General features: G+C 46.7%; 1 protein-coding gene across 1 annotated transcript in view; it reads left to right on the forward strand.

The window, feature by feature from the left end:
• UBL3 (ubiquitin like 3) overlaps nucleotides 1–20038 on the forward strand; it is a 116652-nt gene that overhangs the window by 73503 nt on the left and 23111 nt on the right. Inside the window, exon 2 of the mRNA XM_066583147.1 lies at nucleotides 10354–10462. Within this exon, the coding sequence (XP_066439244.1) occupies nucleotides 10354–10462 (109 nt within the window). The remainder of the gene's footprint in view (nucleotides 1–10353; nucleotides 10463–20038) is intronic.

Consider the following 20038-nt stretch of genomic DNA (forward strand, 5'->3'; position numbering starts at 1 on the left):
TGAGAAGGCACATGCAGCGGGCAGGATACTTGGTGCAGGAAGAATTGGGACGCTCATCTGTAGGATCATCTAATAATGACTGGTCAGGGCCCGGGAGACAAGGCACCAATGTTTGAGTAGTAGAAATGTATATTTAAACATAATCTACACTGAATAGTCACTTTATTAGAGATGCCCATTTAGCAGCGGTGTTGGACCTCCTTTTGCCTTGGAACTGCAGTAATTCGTTGTGAGCCTCACACACCTGTGTGTGTGTGTGTGTTGATCCTGGCTGCACACGGACGTCTGTGTGTGCCAGGAGCAGCCCTGCTGAATGAATGCTACCATGTTGAGCAGGCAACGGCAGTGTGTGCCAGCAGGGAGGGCTCCACATGCCACCTCTGGCATAAATTCACCACCACTGACCTGTACTAATGCTAGGCCGTCAGTATTTAAATCCTGGAACCCCCCCCCCCCTTTTTTTTTTTATTTATAAAGGGGTTGTACCAGAATAGCAGGTTATGCCCTGTTCGAAGAATAACTTGAGATCGCCGAGGGTCTCAGTGGTGGCCCCCACTGATCAGCAAGAATAAGGGCCCTGTATATCAGGGTTCCATGCACTTTCAGTAGGACTTCCGAGTGGCAACCCCCTCCAGTATTTCTATCATTCCAGTTGAAATGAATCGAGCGCTATCTTTGCTAGCGCTTCATTCAGAGTTACGTCACTCGGTACCCCGTTCTCAAGATCACCACCAATCAGCAAGTTATCCCCAATCCTGTGGGGATAGAAACCTGTCATACATGTTCTGCGCCACATTTACTATGTGCTTTTAGGCACTTTTGAAAAAGGGCTGTGACCTAAAAACTTCAGCAAATTTCCGAAAATCGCAACAAAAATTTTTGCACAATTTTTGGCATAAACCGTGCCAACTGATAGCCGGCCTAAACGAAGTAGACACTCCTAAAATTCTACAGATTTATAATTCAGCAGAGTTACTGTGATAAATTTGGCAAATTCTAAAAGGTTGACCGCTTACTGGACAACAATGGGGTTCCCTGTGTGAAAATAATAAACAGAAATCTTCTTACCTCTTCACCAGGATCCAGCGCTGCAGCCTGCTGCAACCCTGGTGATTCCTGTGACAGATGATGTTACAGGAAATCGGGTGAACACTGCACCCAATGAGACTGCGTCACCTCCCGTTCTTCTGGCATCCTGAGTGCCCTGATGCCAGGGCAGGGAGAACGTGACAGGGAGAATGATCACAGTGATGTCACGGTAGGGGGAGGCTGAACGCAGTGATGTCACGCTACGGGGGAGGATGAACGCAGTGATGTCACGCTACGGGGGAGGATGAACGCAGTGATGTCACGCTACGGGGGAGGATGAACGCAGTGATGTCACGCTACGGGGGAGGATGAACGCAGTGATGTCACGCTACGGGGGAGGATGAACGCAGTGATGTCACGCTACGGGGGAGGATGAACGCAGTGATGTCACGCTACGGGGGAGGGTGAACGCAGTGATGTCACGCTACGGGGGAGGGTGAACGCAGTGATGTCACGCTACGGGGGAGGGTGAACGCAGTGATGTCACGCTACGGGGGAGGGTGAACGCAGTGATGTCACGGTACGGGGGAGGGTGAACGCAGTGATGTCACGGTACGGGGGAGGGTGAACGCAGTGATGTCACGGTACGGGGGAGGGTGAACGCAGTGATGTCACGGTACGGGGGAGGGTGAACGCAGTGATGTCACGGTACGGGGGAGGGTGAACGCAGTGATGTCACGGTACGGGGGAGGGTGAACGCAGTGATGTCACGGTACGGGGGAGGGTGAACGCAGTGATGTCACGGTACGGGGGAGGGTGAGCGCAGTGATGTCACGGTACGGGGGAGGGTGAGCGCAGTGATGTCACGGTACGGGGGAGGGTGAGCGCAGTGATGTCACGGTACGGGGGAGGGTGAGCGCAGTGATGTCACGGTACGGGGGAGGGTGAGCGCAGTGATGTCACGGTACGGGGGAGGGTGAGCGCAGTGATGTCACGGTACGGGGGAGGGTGAGCGCAGTGATGTCACGGTATCATTATCCTGTACTGTGACACTAGGATATAACACGGGAATAGCACACAAAGGCCATCGTGTAACATGACAATATTAGGGAAAACCTCTAATAATGCAGCTTGCAGACCTTATGACAGTTTGGGGATGATACACTAGAGATCACATGCAGCATGGGGCCCGCATTTAATTTCCCACCCCCTTCTCCATCCCCCATAGCCCTCTGTACTCCCTTACATCAGTGGCTACGGGTCCCCTCAGTTGTTGGACAACCTGGCAGCGGTGACACCTGCTACCCTCCTGCTTACGGCCACGGAGGTGGAGGGGCGATGCAGGTGAACATGTGACGGGAGCGGCTGTAGAGGTTTCTGCCTCTGATTATGCAGTATTCTTTATGGTGCCGACTAAGAGTTCTGCTGCTTCACTTCTGTAATTGATCTCGTTAACCTCTATTTGTTAGAGGAAAGAACATAAATCAAAAGGTCAGACCCGTCCATTCTGTGTGATCTGCCTCTCGTTAGGCAGGTGGCCATGTAATAGAGGAGGCCTCTATGCAGAGTATTGATTGGAGAACGCACATACTGCCCAGAAGCGTGCAAACAATGCAATCCCAACCCGGCTCTGCTACATCTGTAATAATACCGCAGCTCAGCTAAGAGCAGCCCCTACATCCAGACCATACCAGCTGTTCCTAGGGTGCCATTCTGCTGCAGGCCTGCGGAGGACGCTTGTGTTGAGCATTTTTAGCAATTTGAAAACATCTATTTTTTTTTTGTTATTTTTCTGAAGTTCAATTAAAAGCACAAGTAGTGGATGCCGGCCAGCTCGCCACGACTTCGCTTCCTCCGGCGCTTTCATCTCGCCTTTTTTTCCCTTCATTTTTTTTCTTTTTTTTTTTTTGGTAAGAATCTGGCAAAATAAAGCTCTTGTTTACATACAAGCATGCAAAATCGTCTCTAAAAGCTCCTAAAACCAGGAATATAACTGCATTAGCAAAGGAATTTGCTCTGATTAAAAACCTGAAAAGATCTGTAAATCATTCAAGATCAGCTCGGAGAGATAATAGTTTCCATGGCGACGATTTCTGCTGCTTCTCGACATCAGAGGGCTTTTCACAACCTGATCCAAAGCAAGCTTGAAAACAAATAGCTTATCATTTCCATGTGTCTGTGAATAGAACCAGCTGCGTTAACTCCTTCAGGACAGGATGGGTCGCAGCCGGGAGAATCTCCTTTCTGACTCCGTCCTCCTAAAACGGCGGCAGGTGGGTCTCGGTTTAAAGACCCAACCGCCCACACGGTTGCCTATAGCAAATCCAATGTGTATTTACAAGAGGATCCGCGGCAGAAATCCAAGACTCACATTCGGTTTTGTGCCACGGCCGTGCCAGACAATCCACCCTAGGATCGAGGGGGGGATAATCCGCGTTAGGATAATCTGCCGCTTTTCCGTGCAGAATCTCCGAGAATAATGTACGTTTTTATTTGCAAATTTGTTTTTTTTTTTTTTTTGACTGTATGGACAGAAATCCGAGCTGACTTTTCTCCCTGTGGGGTGTATACAGAAATATGGGAAAACATTGTCTCCGGACCATGACGTGTATTCTCTTACATTGGACCTGTAATGGTTAAGGACTTGATGAGGATTTTGGCGCAGAGTCTGTATCTTAATTCTCACCTCCTTTTTGTTTTTTTTGTTTTTTTTTTGCAGCATGTTTATCATCACATAGATTATATACTTTAACCCCTTAGTGGCTGCCAATATTCCTTCCTACTGACCTCACTAATGGGCTTTAAACCTGCACATACATCTTGATGATAGCTTGCCTGACTACTGACAGCCAGACTCCTGCTCTAATAGCCAGTGATGGGGGAAGTTTAACCCCTTACATGCCAAAATCAATAGCAACTGCAGCATGTAAGCAGATGACGGGTTTGGGGGCTCCTCCGGTCACCTGTAAGCACCCAGCAATGCTCTTTCAAGCTACTAGTGGTTCCCCACGGTAACTAGAGGCCTGACAAAGGCTTCCTTCTCTGCCATGTACGGCCACCTTCACATGGGCAGACCGGACACCGCATGCGGGATTCCTGCAGCGGAGTATGACCCGGTGACCCCTGCGTACCTGTCCAGCGGCTTCTGTACAGGGCTGCGGATGTGCCAGGCAGCACTCAGTCGCGCATGCGCAATAGCCATCGGCGTTCTGCAGTGGCGTGTATACGCCCCCCCCCCCCAAAAAAAAATATATAGTTGCATTTCTAATGGTAACTCGACCAATAAAAAAACATACCCTCGTATGGCTATGTGAATGAGTTATGGCTCATGCAATGATGAAAATCACAAAATGGACTTATCACTAAGGGGTTAAAATGGAAAGTCTGGCTTCAGTGTTTTTAGACAAAAAGAAAACAGCCAGATACAGAAAATTGTGTCTTCTCTTGGCAACTTCTTCATAGTGCCGGACTGGGAGAGAAGTATAAAGTTTAGTACAGACACAGGTGACGCGTTTCACCAGTGAGACTGCAGCAGACGGTCCTACCACTGCAGACTCTGGAGACGCTCCAGCCATGTAGGAGGAAGGGATCGTCTCCAGTCGTAGGACCTTCTGCTATGGTCTGAAGAAGCAGACTGTCTCATTGGTGAAACGCGTCACCTGTCTGTATTTTTATTCTTTTGTCCTCCTGGTCTTCTGGTCCGGTGCTCTGAAGGTTCCAAGTGAAGCCACATGTCCGTCCTGAAGAGTAGTGGAATGGGTGACCATCGGGGATAGTGGCTCCCTTAATGTTTTGTGGTTCACCGCCTAATTAGGGGAGCAGCATTTATTATAAACTCCACCGCAATTAAAGCGAAAGGCACGCGTGAGGTGCTCTCCCGATCTCTCTATCAACGTACCAAGAAACGTGGCACATTTATGTCCTAGTGGCTGGTGCTCAATCTTACAGGAGTCATCATAGTTGTCATCACAAACCAGCATAACCAGACAAACTGTGACAAACCTCTAAAGAATCAGTGGCACACTGGTTTCCTGACTCTCACACAGGGCCACAAGAAATAAGGGCTGTAAAGTACCTGGCTCCCACACACTGTCTGGAGACTGTAACAATCACCCACAGTAGTTCTTGGACCACTTGTACAGCAAGGACACTATTGCAGCTTCTGGCCACTAGGGGGAGCTCATCGCAGCAGACTCGCATGGCAGGGACAGAGTTAGGTCTTACTTTCGGGGAGGCCTTATATTTAGCACGTCAGAAAAACCTCTACTAGGTCTTATTTTCAGGGGATGTCTTATTTTTGGGGGAAACACGGTAATGTGTTAGCCCGTGGTGCATTTGGTTTAGGATCTGTTAACACCTTTTAGGTATCCATCAAGTGTATATGCTTTACAGGGAATCTGCCATTGACTATGAGCCCCCTAAACATAAAGTTCTGGTACTTGTAGTTCAGCAGATGTGGCGTCGCCCCAGTCCCGATTTCCTGTGGTGTCCCCTGGTGCAGTCAGCACAACTCTTCAGACATCCGTGTGCGTGCGCCTCCCATAGAGATGGATGGGAATGTGCGCACACACTCTTCTCAGGCAGTCACGCTTACTTTCTCGTCCGTATCATTGGGGGCCACAGCCTAGACCATGGGCAGTGGCTATATCCCATGGTCTAGGCTGTGGCCCCCAATGAACGCGACGAGAAAGAGATTTTACGGTAAGTTATACCAAAAATATCTGTTTGTTGCATCAGATAAGTATGAGACGGCTCGTACAAGTTCCATGGAACGCCGAGAACACGAACAAAATGGTCCTAAACCACATTAAACCAAAGTTGTCATTTCAAACTCCCATACTTCTCCACATAATGCAAGCGGATTCATAAGAAACATCAATGATGCTTGGAGTGGTCAGCGGCAAAAGACGACCTGGCGCCAAAGAACGCACCGGCTTGTTACTATCAAAGCTGACACCAACATGCAAATGACCGAACGAAGCAGAACCGCATGGAGAGCGCTGATCCATAGAACGTCCGAGAGTTGACCCCGACTAAGCGGATAGAGATGGATGCGTAATCCTTCCTGACCCGGGGTCATGGCTGCGGCCCGCTCACAATCTGCACTCCTGCTAGTCTCACTTTCAAAAGATGATTATATCGATGGGGCACTGTGAGGGTTTTCGTTTTTTGTGGGACAACCTACAGCTTTTATTGGTTGTATTTTGGGGTACATACAGCTTTTTGATTACAATGTATGCAATTTCGAGAGGACAAAATGAGCAAACAAAGTGCAATTCTGGCATTGCAGGGTTTTTATTTGAGATGGTTCATGTCATATTTTAATAAATTAAGGATGCGGCAATACCAATCTTTGCATTCCTTGTAAACATTTTTTTTATTTTTTCATTCAGGGCATTTAAAAGATTAAGGCTGGGTTCACACGGGGCAGATTTCCAGCAGAATTCCTGCGGTTTGGCCGCACCGAAAACATACGGGAATTCCGCTGGAAAAGCGCAGCTCCAAAACCGGTGGCATTTCGCCGCAAGTTTTGAAGCGGTTCGGCCACCAACATTCCACTGTGGCTTTCTCCCCCCCATAGAGTGGAGGGAGGCCGCAACGGAAAAAAAAATTAAATTGACATGCTACATATTTGAAAACCGCACCGCAATGCCGGTTTCGCCAGGCCTGGCCACGACAGATTGGCCACCCCGTGTGGATGAGAATTTTGCAAATTCCCGTCCACATGGCTGGCTAAACCCGGGATTAGCAGACGCAGGTGGATTTGTTGCAGCAAAATTCTGCGCGGAATTTCCGCGGCAAATCTGCCCTGTGTGAACCTAGCCTAAGTCTGATCGCGACGGATACAGGCCCGCCATGTATGGAGCAGGCTCAGCTCCCAAACTAACTCTATACACGGCATATGCTGTGGATATTATATCCTATCTGCACGGGATATGTACAGTTGGGATGCAGATTGCCCTATTGCTGGTGAGATGGGGTTAGTGTGGTTTTTTTTCTCTTTGTTCTAAAATACCTTAAAAGTGAAAAAATTGTTCAACCATAAAACTTTATTGAGAGAGAATTTACAGTGAAAATGCTATTTTTTTTTCTTAAATAGAAATATGGAGATATATGGCTATACATTTTATGTATATGCCTAATAAAAGTCCGTGTATGCTTAATATTGCATGTTTGCATACATTTTTTTGTGTACATTTAATGTATCTACTAAGTCTACATGATGTGAATAGCCCCTTCTATAATGATGATGTGGCGGTGTGCGATCTTCAGGAGCTCCTCACTAATGAAGACCGAGTGATGGATGAGGGTCTTTGTCAGCCGGGTGAGGAAGGGGGCTCTTTCCTATTTTAGTAGTAATCCAGGTCAGCGATCTTTGATCTGTAATCACAGCTGACATCTCCTGCGACATCCTGTTAGCTGTCAGATTAGCGCGCAGATCCTTCTGTTATCGCAGTGCAGTCTTCATCAGCGGATGGGAACGGATGCTTATAAATATCATTGTATCTTCAGAGATTAATCAGGAAGAAGACTGTTAAATATTTACTACCTTAATTGAATTTTGGTTGCTCTCGACTGCACCTTCATAAATAAGGGGTAACTAGTGTGGAGTCACATGGGCACGTCATTATACCTCTCCACACGCTTCTCTGTTAGTAGTGTGATAATAATGTACATATATTAGATGTATTCTCACAACTTGATCTGCAATAATATTGGTCATCACATTGAAACACATGCTATATCACGTGAGCATGTTCTGTGCGCGCTAACCTGCGTTTTACCCACGGATGCAAGGCGATTTACAGGCAAAATTCCCTTCTGTAAAATTCTAATCCTATTGCGTCATTTGCGGAACGGAAGGGTTTCCCGTTGTGCATGGAGGTTTCCCATTAAAACAATGCACGGCATGCGAGAGCCATGCAATGTATTTAAGGTCCCATTGAAATCAATGGGTGAGGCGTTCCAAGGAACACAAAAAGAACCTGTAACGATTTTTTAAATTCCTCAGTGAGAGAAAACATCTCATGTGTATGACTCGATTCAAAAGAACGGAGTTCATATTCACGCAAGTTTTGTGAGTCGTGTGAGATTCTCGACCGCGTGAAGCCAGCCTTAAAGGGAAATTCACTTTGAACAGCCAGAGGTGATTGGGCTTGGGACATGACTTCTGAATTTAGTTAAAGCATGTCTGTGTCCATGGCTTTATGTATAGTGTTGCCCCCATATACGCAGCGCCTGCTTTCGGTTTGGCGCTAAAGGCAAAACTGAGAATGAATGTGTCATGCTTTGTCCGTGATCCTTAAAGGGGGTTTTGTGGAACTTGGATATATTGATGGCCTATCCTTAGGATAAGTCATCAATATATGATCAGTCCACCAGGCTGTGTGCTACAGCCTCTTCATTGTATATAGGTCAATGATATTTAAATGGTCACTGCACTCTGGGGCAGCTTGGGTTAATATGATAGCCGGTGAGATTATTAGCAAAAGTGAAAACCATTTATCTGAAATAATGTATTTTATACTGAAAATTCCCTCTAAATTGCTGGCAACTAGAAGTCAGACTGCCTTTTAATTTACTGTCCACCCTGTATTGTTATGTCAAGTTTGTCTATAGTAACAGAGATGAGATAGATTACTGGAAGTCTATGGAAAGGAAGACAGAAGCAGAGCTTCAGAAATACGTGATTGCAGCTAATGGTAAATGATTTACTGTGTTGCAAGTACTGGCTGTAAAAAAGGAAGATGGAACAATACCTCTGCAGCGCCACCTATTGGATGGCAGGATTCCTTTTGAATCTGTCAGATCCTTTACACAAGTCTTCATAACAATGATTGGGAATAGGAAACCAAGCCAGAATCCATACACAGACAGCTATTTCAGGAGCTTTGCCCCTCATTAGTTTGCAGTAGGTTTCTGGCTTGGCTGGTGAGAGTGCTGTGACATGGGTCAAGAGGGATGTCTTCTCTCCTTAAGGAGAGCACCATTGGGGATAGACAGTGCCATATCCTGACCCACTCACCCACTAGGTGTCTCCACACACTTTTTGGGTGCTCTCCTTAAGGGGAGACAATGCCCCTCTAGACCCACAAGTATTGGAATCACATACATACCACAGAGTATTGCTGTATAGTGCCCGCCACGATACTGATCTTTCTGTATGTTCTGCAGATAGAATCTGCGGTTTTCTCCAGCTCAGAGAGAACTGCAGAATAGCGATGCAGCCTGCAGAGGGGAAAATGGGGCAAAATACAATATGCACGTGGCCAGAAATCGTGTTATTCCTCATGTACATATGGCAGCTTATTCTGAAAAGTCACCTGAATGTATGTTTATGTTTAATCACTCTTTAAAGCAGTTGTCCAGGCTTTATAAGAAGGATCTCGCTTTCTCTAGCACCACTTTTTGCTGTCTGGTATCCCGTCCTCTTGTATTGTCATACATGGCCCATGGACTTGAGTGACACTGTTTCTCGGAAATTAAAACTTTGCTTCTTTCTCTTGAGGCTGTGTTCACATCTGCATTGTGGTTTATAATGTAAACCACAACGCAATGTGTGATCCGTTGCCCAACTGACCCCAATGACTTAGAATAGTCAGGTGGTGCTGAGGTTTTCAGCATTTTAAAGAAAAAGAGCTCTGCATGTAACAAAAATGCCTTAATCTGTGATGAAGTCTCTTAACGTAACACAACCAAAACCTGAACAATCTTTAGAAGTATCGAAAAGCTGTGCCGTTAACGAGGGTAGAAAGTGAAATCTCGTCTGACAACTAGTTGAGATCACTTTCTACTTTATTCTGTCTGCTGCTTGACTATAGAACTGTTTGAAGTCCGCGCTGCAATGGCGGTTCCGCCAGGCCTGGCCACGATGGATTGGCCCCGCCGTGTGGATGAAAATTTAGCAAATTCTCGTACACATGTTGGTCTAAACCCGCGGTTGTTTAAGATTACTTTTTCTTCTTTCTTCTTTCAAAGCTCTATTCAAACGCCGTATCTGTAACGGCCCGATGTCATTGGGTGGGGGTCTGGTGCGCCAATGATGGCAGTATTCATAAATGGCTCTCATTGTCAGTGATGACTATTTACTTTTCTAAGTGCTCTCTGTGAATACTGCTAACGTCATTTATCTCGGCACGAGAACAGTGCCGCCTGTACGTAGTAACAACCCGAGCGTCCAAGTACATATGATATAGCGTATGGAGGTGTATGTATATCTCAGGAAACCAGATACGTGACGCTGATACTTTGAGGTTTTTTGTGTTTAAGCTATGCAGGTTTGTTTTGTAAATGACTCACTTCTTCTTTTCTCTTTTCTTGCAGATTAATTTACGTCTTATCTTGGTAAGCGGCAAGACAAAAGAATTTCTCTTTTCGCCAAACGATTCAGCGGCAGACATCGCTAAACATGTGTATGACAACTGGCCAATGGGTGAGTCGTCCTGCTACTGCCTGCGCAGTGGGTCTGTGATTATATCTGTGCTGACGTGTAATACATGGCTTATGAATTACAAGATACATTGAGTGTTATAGTCTGCATCTAATGTCCGCTCCTCCCGCCTGCCTGGAATCTGCGTATGCATTACTGCTCATGCAGTCCTATGTCCGCTCCTCCCGCCTGCCTGGAGTCTGCATATATATTACTGCACATGCAGTCCTATGTCCGCTCCTCCTGCCTGCCTGGAGTCTGCATATATATTACTGCTCATGCAGTCCTGTGTCCGCTCCTCCCGCCTGCCTGGAGTCTGCATATATATTACTGCTCATGCAGTCCTATGTCCGCTCCTCCTGCCTGCCTGGAGTCTGCATATATATTACTGCTCATGCAGTCCTGTGTCCGCTCCTCCCGCCTGCCTGGAGTCTGCATATATATTACTGCTCATGCAGTCCTGTTCCGCTCCTCCCGCCTGCCTGGAGTCTGCATATATATTGCTGCTCATGCAGTCCTGTGTCCGCTCCTCCCGCCTGCCTGGAGTCTGCATATATATTACTGCTCATGCAGTCCTGTTCCGCTCCTGACAGTCATCTCTTCTAAGTTGGTCTTTATGATTTGGGGATTTTAGTTTCATTGCGTGCCTTTATTGTGGTCTGGGTATTCACATAAATATAGTGGCTAACACTGGATCATTTGTGCTCATTTTTGCATTTTTTTTTTTCAAGTTTCAGAAAAGTGCCATCTACTACAGAAGTCTCTGTTCCTCATATGTATCACAATGGGTTGTCTGGGATATTTTTCTTTTCTATTAATGATTAGTCCTCAGAATAGGTCCTCAATAGATGATAGTTGAGGGTCCACCGCTCGGGATGACTGCCAATCAGCTGATTCTCAGGGTGCCATTGTTACTACATACAGTGCAGGAAGTGGATTGCGCTGACCATAGCCCACTGGTCAGGGTTGGTATTGCAGGTGCAGCTACTTAATGGGAACTTGTCACTAGGTATGAGAACCATAAACTGAGTTATGGTGATGCTATTGCAGAATCCTGGAGTCCAGGGAGGTATGTCTTATACTTACCTGGCTCCCCAATCCAGCGCTGTTATCCGTGGAAGTCATAGCGGACTGTGCAGTGAGATCCGCTGACTGCACATGCACTACCATAGCAGTCAATGAGAGTGCGAGCACAGCGTGCGCCAGTGGTCAGGCTGCACAGTCCGCGCTGACTTTCTGGGGTTCCCTTTAACTGCGCAGGAGGTGGATCATGTTACCATAGCGCAGTAACCCGGGTTGAATTCAATATGAGCTGCGCCCACAATACCAACCCGGGCTGCTTCCTGTGCGGTCCATAGTGACAGCAGCATTGGGAATCAGCAGGGACCCCGAGCAGCAGACCCCCCACTGATCATCTATGGATGACCTATCCCAAAGACAGGGCATCAATAGGAAAGATCCAAAAAGTCCCAGACAACCCCTTTAACTGTCATGACCAAACAGCTCACACTATATGACATACATTTTAGTTTTTCTGTAATATTTGTTAAAAATAGTTTTTTTGTTTTTTTTTTACACATTTTCGGTGAATGTATTGGCATATACCGCCACTGTATACGAAAAAGGAGACGTGAACTAATAAAATATAGCTATTCTTTCTGTTCTGAATGTAAACAGCGGACAGCGCTTTGTGGCTGTGGCCATAGATCATTACTAAGCTAGCACAAAAAAAGTCATGGGGAACACCATTGTTCTAATACACATATCAGGAGAGCTTGGAGTAATCTGTACACGGCTGGTGGAAGTAAAGGCTGATTATCGCTCACAATTTCGTCCAAACGACCACTTTTGAGTGATAGCCGTTGCGTGTAAATGTGAGCCCATCGTGCTGATTAGCCCATTAGTAGCTATGCAAAATGATTGCTCAAAACTGTCAGTGTCTGACGAATTTTGAGCGATTATCTTTGCGTGTAAACGGACCTTTATCCTCCCTTTTTAGGGTACATGAACGTTGGCTTATTTGAAGGTCTGAAATCGGTTCTGAAATTCTGCGCCATAAATTGGTATGTTGTGGATTTAAAGTCCGCACCGAAAATCAATTTTATGTTGCGTATGGCTGAACTTTCTTGTAATCACATACACTTGCTTTATATTGTAACACACTAATCGGCAGCAGATATGCCACGTGTGGACATACAATGTAAGGCATAAGACAGAAAGCTTAACCTCTGTATAGGGAGTTCATCCGCTTCTATTCATGTTCAGTATACTTGCTTGCTGTCAGTTACTAGGAGCCATGATGCCAGGAGTTGTGACTGACAGTAAGCCATAAACGTGGATTGCCACGGTACACTGGTATAAGGTATGACTTGTACAAGGAGATCAAACCCCAAAAGATTCTGTTCTGATATACATTCATTAAGGCTGTTGTAGCATAATTGATAACCTAGAAGTATGTGGGTATCCCATCCCAATGGAGCCCTTGATTTAGGCACTGGTAATTGAATAGTACAGATTTATATGATAACGGGTCATGACTTAAACAATACATCCCCCACTAAGTGTTCTGTGTCCCTTGGATAGAGGAGCTGTAGACATGTTTGTTATGGAGAACATGTATTTGCCGTGCTAACATCGATGACTACAATGTCAGTTAGCAGGTGTCGGGGTGTCTTCACCGGGCGACTGTGATGTAGGGCAATGAAAAAGTGCCTGCGACTTCACTGCAGTTTTCATGCACTTGCGATACTTTTTTGCTATTAAAAACATGCAATTTGCATCCATGTTTTATGTGCGTGGCATGCGAGTCTGATCCGTTTTTTGGAACGCTCCCATAGGAACCAATGAGAGATTCTTAAGCAATAATTACACAAAAATTGGACATGCAGTCACTTTTGAAACTTGGACTATTGGTCCAAGTGAATAATCGCTTGTATTAATGGGTTTTCTTGCCGTGTGAGTTCTGCCCATCTTTGAATCAGATGGACCTCACCCGTGAACATCGCCCATGTGAACACGGCATAAGGGTGCCTTCACACCTTGCAGAAACGCTGCAGATTTCTACTGAACTTCCTCAGCGCATCTGCGGCAAAACCACAAACAAAGTTAGGCTGGGCTCATACGGGTGGAAGGGATTCCGCATGCGGGAGGTTCGCAACGGATTCCAGCTGTGAGCCTGGCAGAGGACAATGGACACCGCGCACCTTCTTTTCTTGTAGTGCCGATGACCGTGGTCTGAGGTGGATTTTTTTCCCTCCTCAACATGTGAACAAGATTTGCTTTAATCCCATTCACTTTAATAGTAAATGTTTCCACTGCAATAAAAGCGCAGCGTTTCTGCAGCGTGTGAACGCACCCTTCAGAGTAAAAGCAATTTATGACCTACATGAACAAACTGTCTAACTATTCTAGCATTTAAGTTGCGTTCACATGTGCGTTCATGGATCCAGTTTCCCTGTTCCATCATGGGGGCAGGAAAACCGAATTCCTCTGGGAAATGGATCTGTACTATTAGGCAACCAAACAGTGTAGGACCAACCCCATTGACTATAACAGAGTGCATCCAGCTTTTGTAATGTGCTCTGGCATGCTGCGTTATTTTGGGTCGGCTCTGAGCGGCGCCTCCACAACAAATAAAAACTACCAACAACCACCTGTCAGTCTGTGCGTGAGTTACATGCTCTGACCCTGATCACAGGACATCATCAAAGGTCCTTCATACTGAGTCAGTCAGTTACATGCTCTTCCCCTGATCACATGACTGTGATGTCATCATAAGTCCTATTCCATAGCAACTGAGGCAGTGGGGGTTTGTAGGGGATGCATAACTCACTCACTTGGGATGATCTCGGGATGAAGGACCTGTGATGTCAGTCATGTTATTGCGGGCGGTGCATGTTACTCGCTTCGGATGATATGGGGCGGAGTAATAGTTACATGCTCCACCCCTGATCACATGATGGTGACGTCATCAAAGGTCCTTCATCCCAAGTGAGTGAGTTACATGCTCTGTGCCCGATCACATGACAGGGATGTCATCACAGGTCCTGTAAGCACACAGCTGCTGTACGGCTAGGTGTTCGTTAGTATATCCTAGCAACTGAGGCCGCGAGCATTTGTAAGAGATGCAATTCTAACAGCCACCGTGTACTTACAGCACCTGTGATGATGTCACCTTCATGTGATCAATCACCTGTGTGGGAGCAGGCCAGGGTCACATGACCAGGGGGTGATCAGTGTATACAGGACTCTGCTGTGCTGGTTTTCATCCCTATTGTATGAAGGTTGTATGTAGCAGAGCTGTATGTGCTGTGTGTGTCGTGCATGTAGCAGAGGTGTGTGTGTGTGTGTGTGTGTGTGTGTCGTGCATGTAGCAGAGCTGTGTGTGTGTGTGTGTGTGTGTGTGTGTGTGTGTGTGTGTGTGTGTGTGTGTGTCGTGCGTTGTGCATGTAGCAGAGCTGTATGTGCTGTGTGTGTGTGTGTGTGTGTGTGTGTGTGTGTGTGTGTGTGTGTGTGTCGTGCATGTAGCAGAGCTGCATGTGCTGTGTGTGTGTCGTGCATGTAGCAGAGCTGTGTGGCACATTGCGCACTAGAAACCCTGGTACTATATAATTTCCTAATAATTACTATTCTATTTTAACAGCTCTGAAGTTAAGACCATTATATAAAAATGTAGATAAAATAAACCAAACTGTTATTCCATACTAGATTTCTCCTTCAGAAACATTTACATCCAGAAGTTTAAGGATGGTTTCTGTTTCTTGGCAGCAAGCAGAGATCTTGAAAACCGAGAGGAATTTAAGAATAAAGGGGGAGATTTACTAAGGTGATTGTACAAGACCAAGAAGTGTGTGACGTGCCACAAGGTTGTGGGTTAGAGGAGCGCTGCAGTGGGGTGGATTTACGAAGGATCTGCCATGTCCTAGTGCGCAATATTGGTATAAATGTCAGCCCTGCCAGCAGATCTCTTCAGTCCTGACAGAGAGCCCTTTACCAGCAGTGAGCGCCTCTCCTCCCGGAGCTGCTCCAGTAACTGCCCACATGGAAGAACTCCTGGCTTGATGGCGCTGCAGTTATTTCTGTGTAATTGCTGTTTTCCTTGTGGTTGAGGGGACAGTTTTGCGCGCCGTCCGGTTCCGTAGAAACCTGTGATGCTGCTCAGCGAGCTGATGGCGTCCTCCCGTTTCCTGAATGAAACATCAAAGCCCTGGCAACCTATGCAGCTAATTATTTTAAGCCGTTTTAATAAGTTATGCGCATCGGTGCTTCTAATTTATGGGTTATACTCTGATAATGTTCTGTGCAACAACCAAAGCGTCGTGGTTGGTCCTCCCAGATTTCCTACATGATATTAGAATATAAGCAGTGGCTCCGTCCATAGCAACAGTCAACAGACGGACCCTTTACTAATAGTAAGTCTTATAATACCCACCTAGCAGCCGGCATTAGTCCCTCACGCTGGTCTCCGTCACTGCTGCAGGCTTCTGTGTCCTTCATGCCAACAGAGCTTTTCTTCCTGGTAGCGGGCCTTGAATGCCTCCCAGCAAGCTAATGCTCTGATTGGTTAATTGAGCGCCGCATCAGCCAATGGAAGCCGACGCTCAATTAACCAGTCACAGCCATTCATGGAATGATCTCATTGAATCTGGGTAGGGCTCATTATCGGGGTAGGGCTTATTATCAGGGAAACACAGTATTTCATATACTTACCTGGCTTCCCAATCCAGCGCTATTACCCCTGAAAGTCCGTGTGGACTGTACAGCGAGACCTCTGCTTGCTGGGAGTGCAAGCTCAGCGTGCAGCCGGCTGCGCGGTTTGTGCTGACTGTAGGGTGAATGCCCACGGACAGAATCGCTAAGCGCTTCCCACTGCAGAAAAATGCATGTGAATTCCTCAGCTATTAGGTTCTATTGAGCCCTAATGGCTTTCTGCCTGCCAATGCTCACAGGTGGGAGTCTTACCGCGGATTTTTGCGAGCAGTAAAAAAAATGCGGCATGTTCATTTTCCCCGGATTTACGTTGCGGGAGGTCTCCATTAATATGACCGCAGAAATCCACGATCACGCACAGGCACTCTTTTGTTTTTAATCGCGGTACTCCTGCGGCGTAAATCCGATGGCGTATCCCGCGTCGCTCATGGCAGGAAGCGAATCGTGTTGATATAGCACAGCAGCCTAAGTTCATATTGCAGGTGCAGCTCCTATTGAATTCAATAAGAGCTGCGCCTGCAATACCCAGCCGGGTGCTGCGCAATGATCAGCGTGAGCAGCATCAGGAATCTGCTAATCAGCGGGGGCTCCGAACAGCAGACCCCCACCGGGTCAGCAATAGAAAAAAATCCTAAAAGTCCCAGACAACCCCTTCAGCTGTCATGTGACCAAACAGTCCTCGCTATTGGTCATAGTCTAATGTCGAAACAGATACAACCTAAACATTACAAAAAAATGAAAATGTGTTAAAAATATATTTTTATTTATTTTTTAACCCTTTCCTGTGTATATATTGGTGTATACTGCCGCTGTATACGATACATTTACTACATTAGTGGAAAAGAATCATGGGAAATACTATAATTTTTCTAATACACATATGTCAGGTCCTCTTTAAAGGGATTGTGCTACAGGATGGGGGGCTAACTTTGATTGCGGAGGGTCAGACCACTGGGGCACCCATTGTTCCCAAGAACAGGGGTCTGGCTGGTCCATGACTGAATGGAGCTGAGGTCCTGCAGGAGTGCTGCCACTCCATTCACTTCAATGACAGCACCAGAGACTGCCGGCGCACTTGAACCTTTACTGTCATTGTAGTACATGGAGCGGTGGCAGTCGGACCCCCACTGATCATAATGTTCAGCCCCGTCCTGTGGATAGGGAATAACTTTATAACTTGCACTGCTGCAGCATCCTCTGACTCTATGGGAATCAACTGGAAAACGTGCCAAATGTCCACGTTGTGTGACAGAGGTGTGGAAGGTTCCAGGGTGCCAACCTGCCATCGTACTGCGGTGCCACTGATGCTGGCGGGGTGCGGACCCCCACTTGTTCCTGCCGCACACCAGAACATTCTAGATTTCAGCCGCTCCTACTTAAAGGTGACCCCCTCTTCTTGGACATAATGGGACATCACTGATACATTTGCATTCTCCAGCCAGTATTTGTGTTGGATCCCTCAGCAGGAACCTTGTATCGTTTTCTGCAAGTATCTCACTTTGCGCTGCCGCCTGAAGATGCTGACGTCTGGTTTCTCTGTTGTCCTACGTCTGTAGAAGTAGGGCAGGCATTCTGCCAAGCCGTATAAAATAGTCCTCCGTGTCATAATGTGATACCACACTACTGCACATTTAGATTTTGTGCCGGCGAAGACTTTGGAACGAACCTTCAGTTTGCTGAACCAGAAATGTGTGAGGTCAAGTGATACAATGCTGTCATGTGCGGGGCGGAGGGAGTAGTGTTTGTAGTTTACCGACACAACGCCAAATCTGAAGACCTAGTAAAAGGGCCAATATACAGGGCCCAGAAGGGTTGCTGTGGGTAACTACACCCATTACATCTCATCCATCATCTCCCCAGATCTCTAGAGGGCCCTATAACATAGCAAACCATCGCGAAGAACAGCACTGTGTTAGGCGAATGACTTGTTTCCATGGTAACTGCTGTCGCATTTGTCTCCTTCTTCCAGATTAACATTATTAGTGTAGTTGAAAGCAATAATGCGGTTTACCAAGGTAGGAAGTCTGTTTATAGTCGGTCATAAAATACTTATTGTTTGTGTTTGTGTCATACCGATCGGTGCTAAAACATGCCAGCAGAGATGTGCCGTATAAACCGTTACTGGGCGCTGCTCGGTGGCATCCATCAGCAGGCAGCACCATGTACCTTGAGCAGGCAGCCTCCTGGCCGCATGACAGATCCTGTCCCTGACGGGCGAGATCTGGGAAGGCCGGATTTACTGTCTAATAGGTACAACAGGCTTAGGCCGGCTGCACACAGGTGGGTCTCATTTTGCATGCAGAATCCGACCCTGTGCCCAGCTGGCGCCCGCGCATACCTGTTTTTCTTTTCTTCTCTTCTGTTCAGTGGATGTTCCGCATGGCGAGCCGTTAAACTTGTGCCGCACAGATTGTAAAAAATTTTTTAGACCTCTGCTTTTCCTGCGTCATCACCTTGGGATGGAGCGGAATCCGCAAACTTTGTCATTGCGGAAGCACCGCGGATTGGACTGCTTCCATTCACTTCAATGGAAGCCATCCACGTGTTACCCGTGCAAGAATAGAACCTGCTACGATTTTTCCTACTCGAGTGGAAAATCGCAATAGATTTTCGCTCATGTTAGAGGAAAAAGCGATTTTTTTTTTTAAATGCACCAGATTCATCACATGGACTCTGCTTGATGATAAGTCTGGCGCTTCTTTAGACTGTCTAGTCTACGTTTTATACCACCTTTGTGGTTGGTTTAGTTTTACAACAAATTTTGGGCCAAGGATTTGGCAGTTCACACGGGCGACAAAGTTGCGCAATTTTGTCACCGTGCTACAATGCTACAAAGTGCATCTAAGTGAAGCCCATGCTTTCCTATGGGTTAATTCGCACCTGTGATGTTTTGTAGCATGCGACATCCCGACACAAAAACCTTGCGGGTCCGATGATATGCCCGCGACTCGTGAGGTTTTGTAGCCCATGTTTCCCTATGGAGCCTTCCTCTGTTGCATCGCATCACATGGAACTGCGATTTTATGTGGTGCGATGCAACTTTGACAGTAGAAAATTCTACTGTGAAAGCCCTAACCAAAGCCCTAGCTGCAGAAAAAATATATATATATCACCTTAGAAGCGCTGTTAACCCGTCTGCGTCTTCTCCCCCGGTCCTGGCACTGTTTCTCCAGCATCATCTGGCCGGGGATTGAAAAATCCCTGGAAACGTTGGCTGTGATTTGACTGACGCTTAGCCAATCACAGCTATTCATCAAGTGCTGGCTGTGATTGACTGACGCTTAGCCAATCACAGCCAGCGTTTCCAGGAAGTGGGGATTTTTCAATCCCCGGCCAGAAGAGCAGACGACGACCAGACCAGGGAGAAGCTGCAGCGGAGCCACGGACAGCGATTCTAAGTTGTACATTTTTTTTTTTCTTTAGCTACAGCTTATTTTCGGGGTAGGGCTTATACTTCAAGCGCGGAACTTTGTAGCACCACCTGCGACTTTGAAGCTCTACAAAGTCGCACTATCACCACGAGAAACCGCAGCAATACCACATGGACCAGCGATGTGATATCCTCGCGGCAATGCTGTCACGCCCGTGTGAACGAGACCTCAAAGTTGCATTTAGGCCATGCCCCCTTTCCCGCAAAGCTGCACCCATTTCACATGAAGCTATGTCCCTTATCAAAAAGTTTTTCTGACATGCTTTGCACCACACTGATATGTTTTAGACACTTTTACAGAGTCCTGGTGCAGTTTGTGCCAGGAAACGGGCATATTTTCAATAGTATATCTCCCCCCAGTGTATGGCAGGCCTTGGCATGTGGTTTCATCGCTGATCGTATCTAATGTTTAATCAGTAGCATCGGTAAGATACTATGGT

Source organism: Eleutherodactylus coqui, chromosome 1 (genome assembly GCF_035609145.1).
Source record: "Eleutherodactylus coqui strain aEleCoq1 chromosome 1, aEleCoq1.hap1, whole genome shotgun sequence".
Lineage (NCBI taxonomy): Eukaryota > Metazoa > Chordata > Amphibia > Anura > Eleutherodactylidae > Eleutherodactylus > Eleutherodactylus coqui.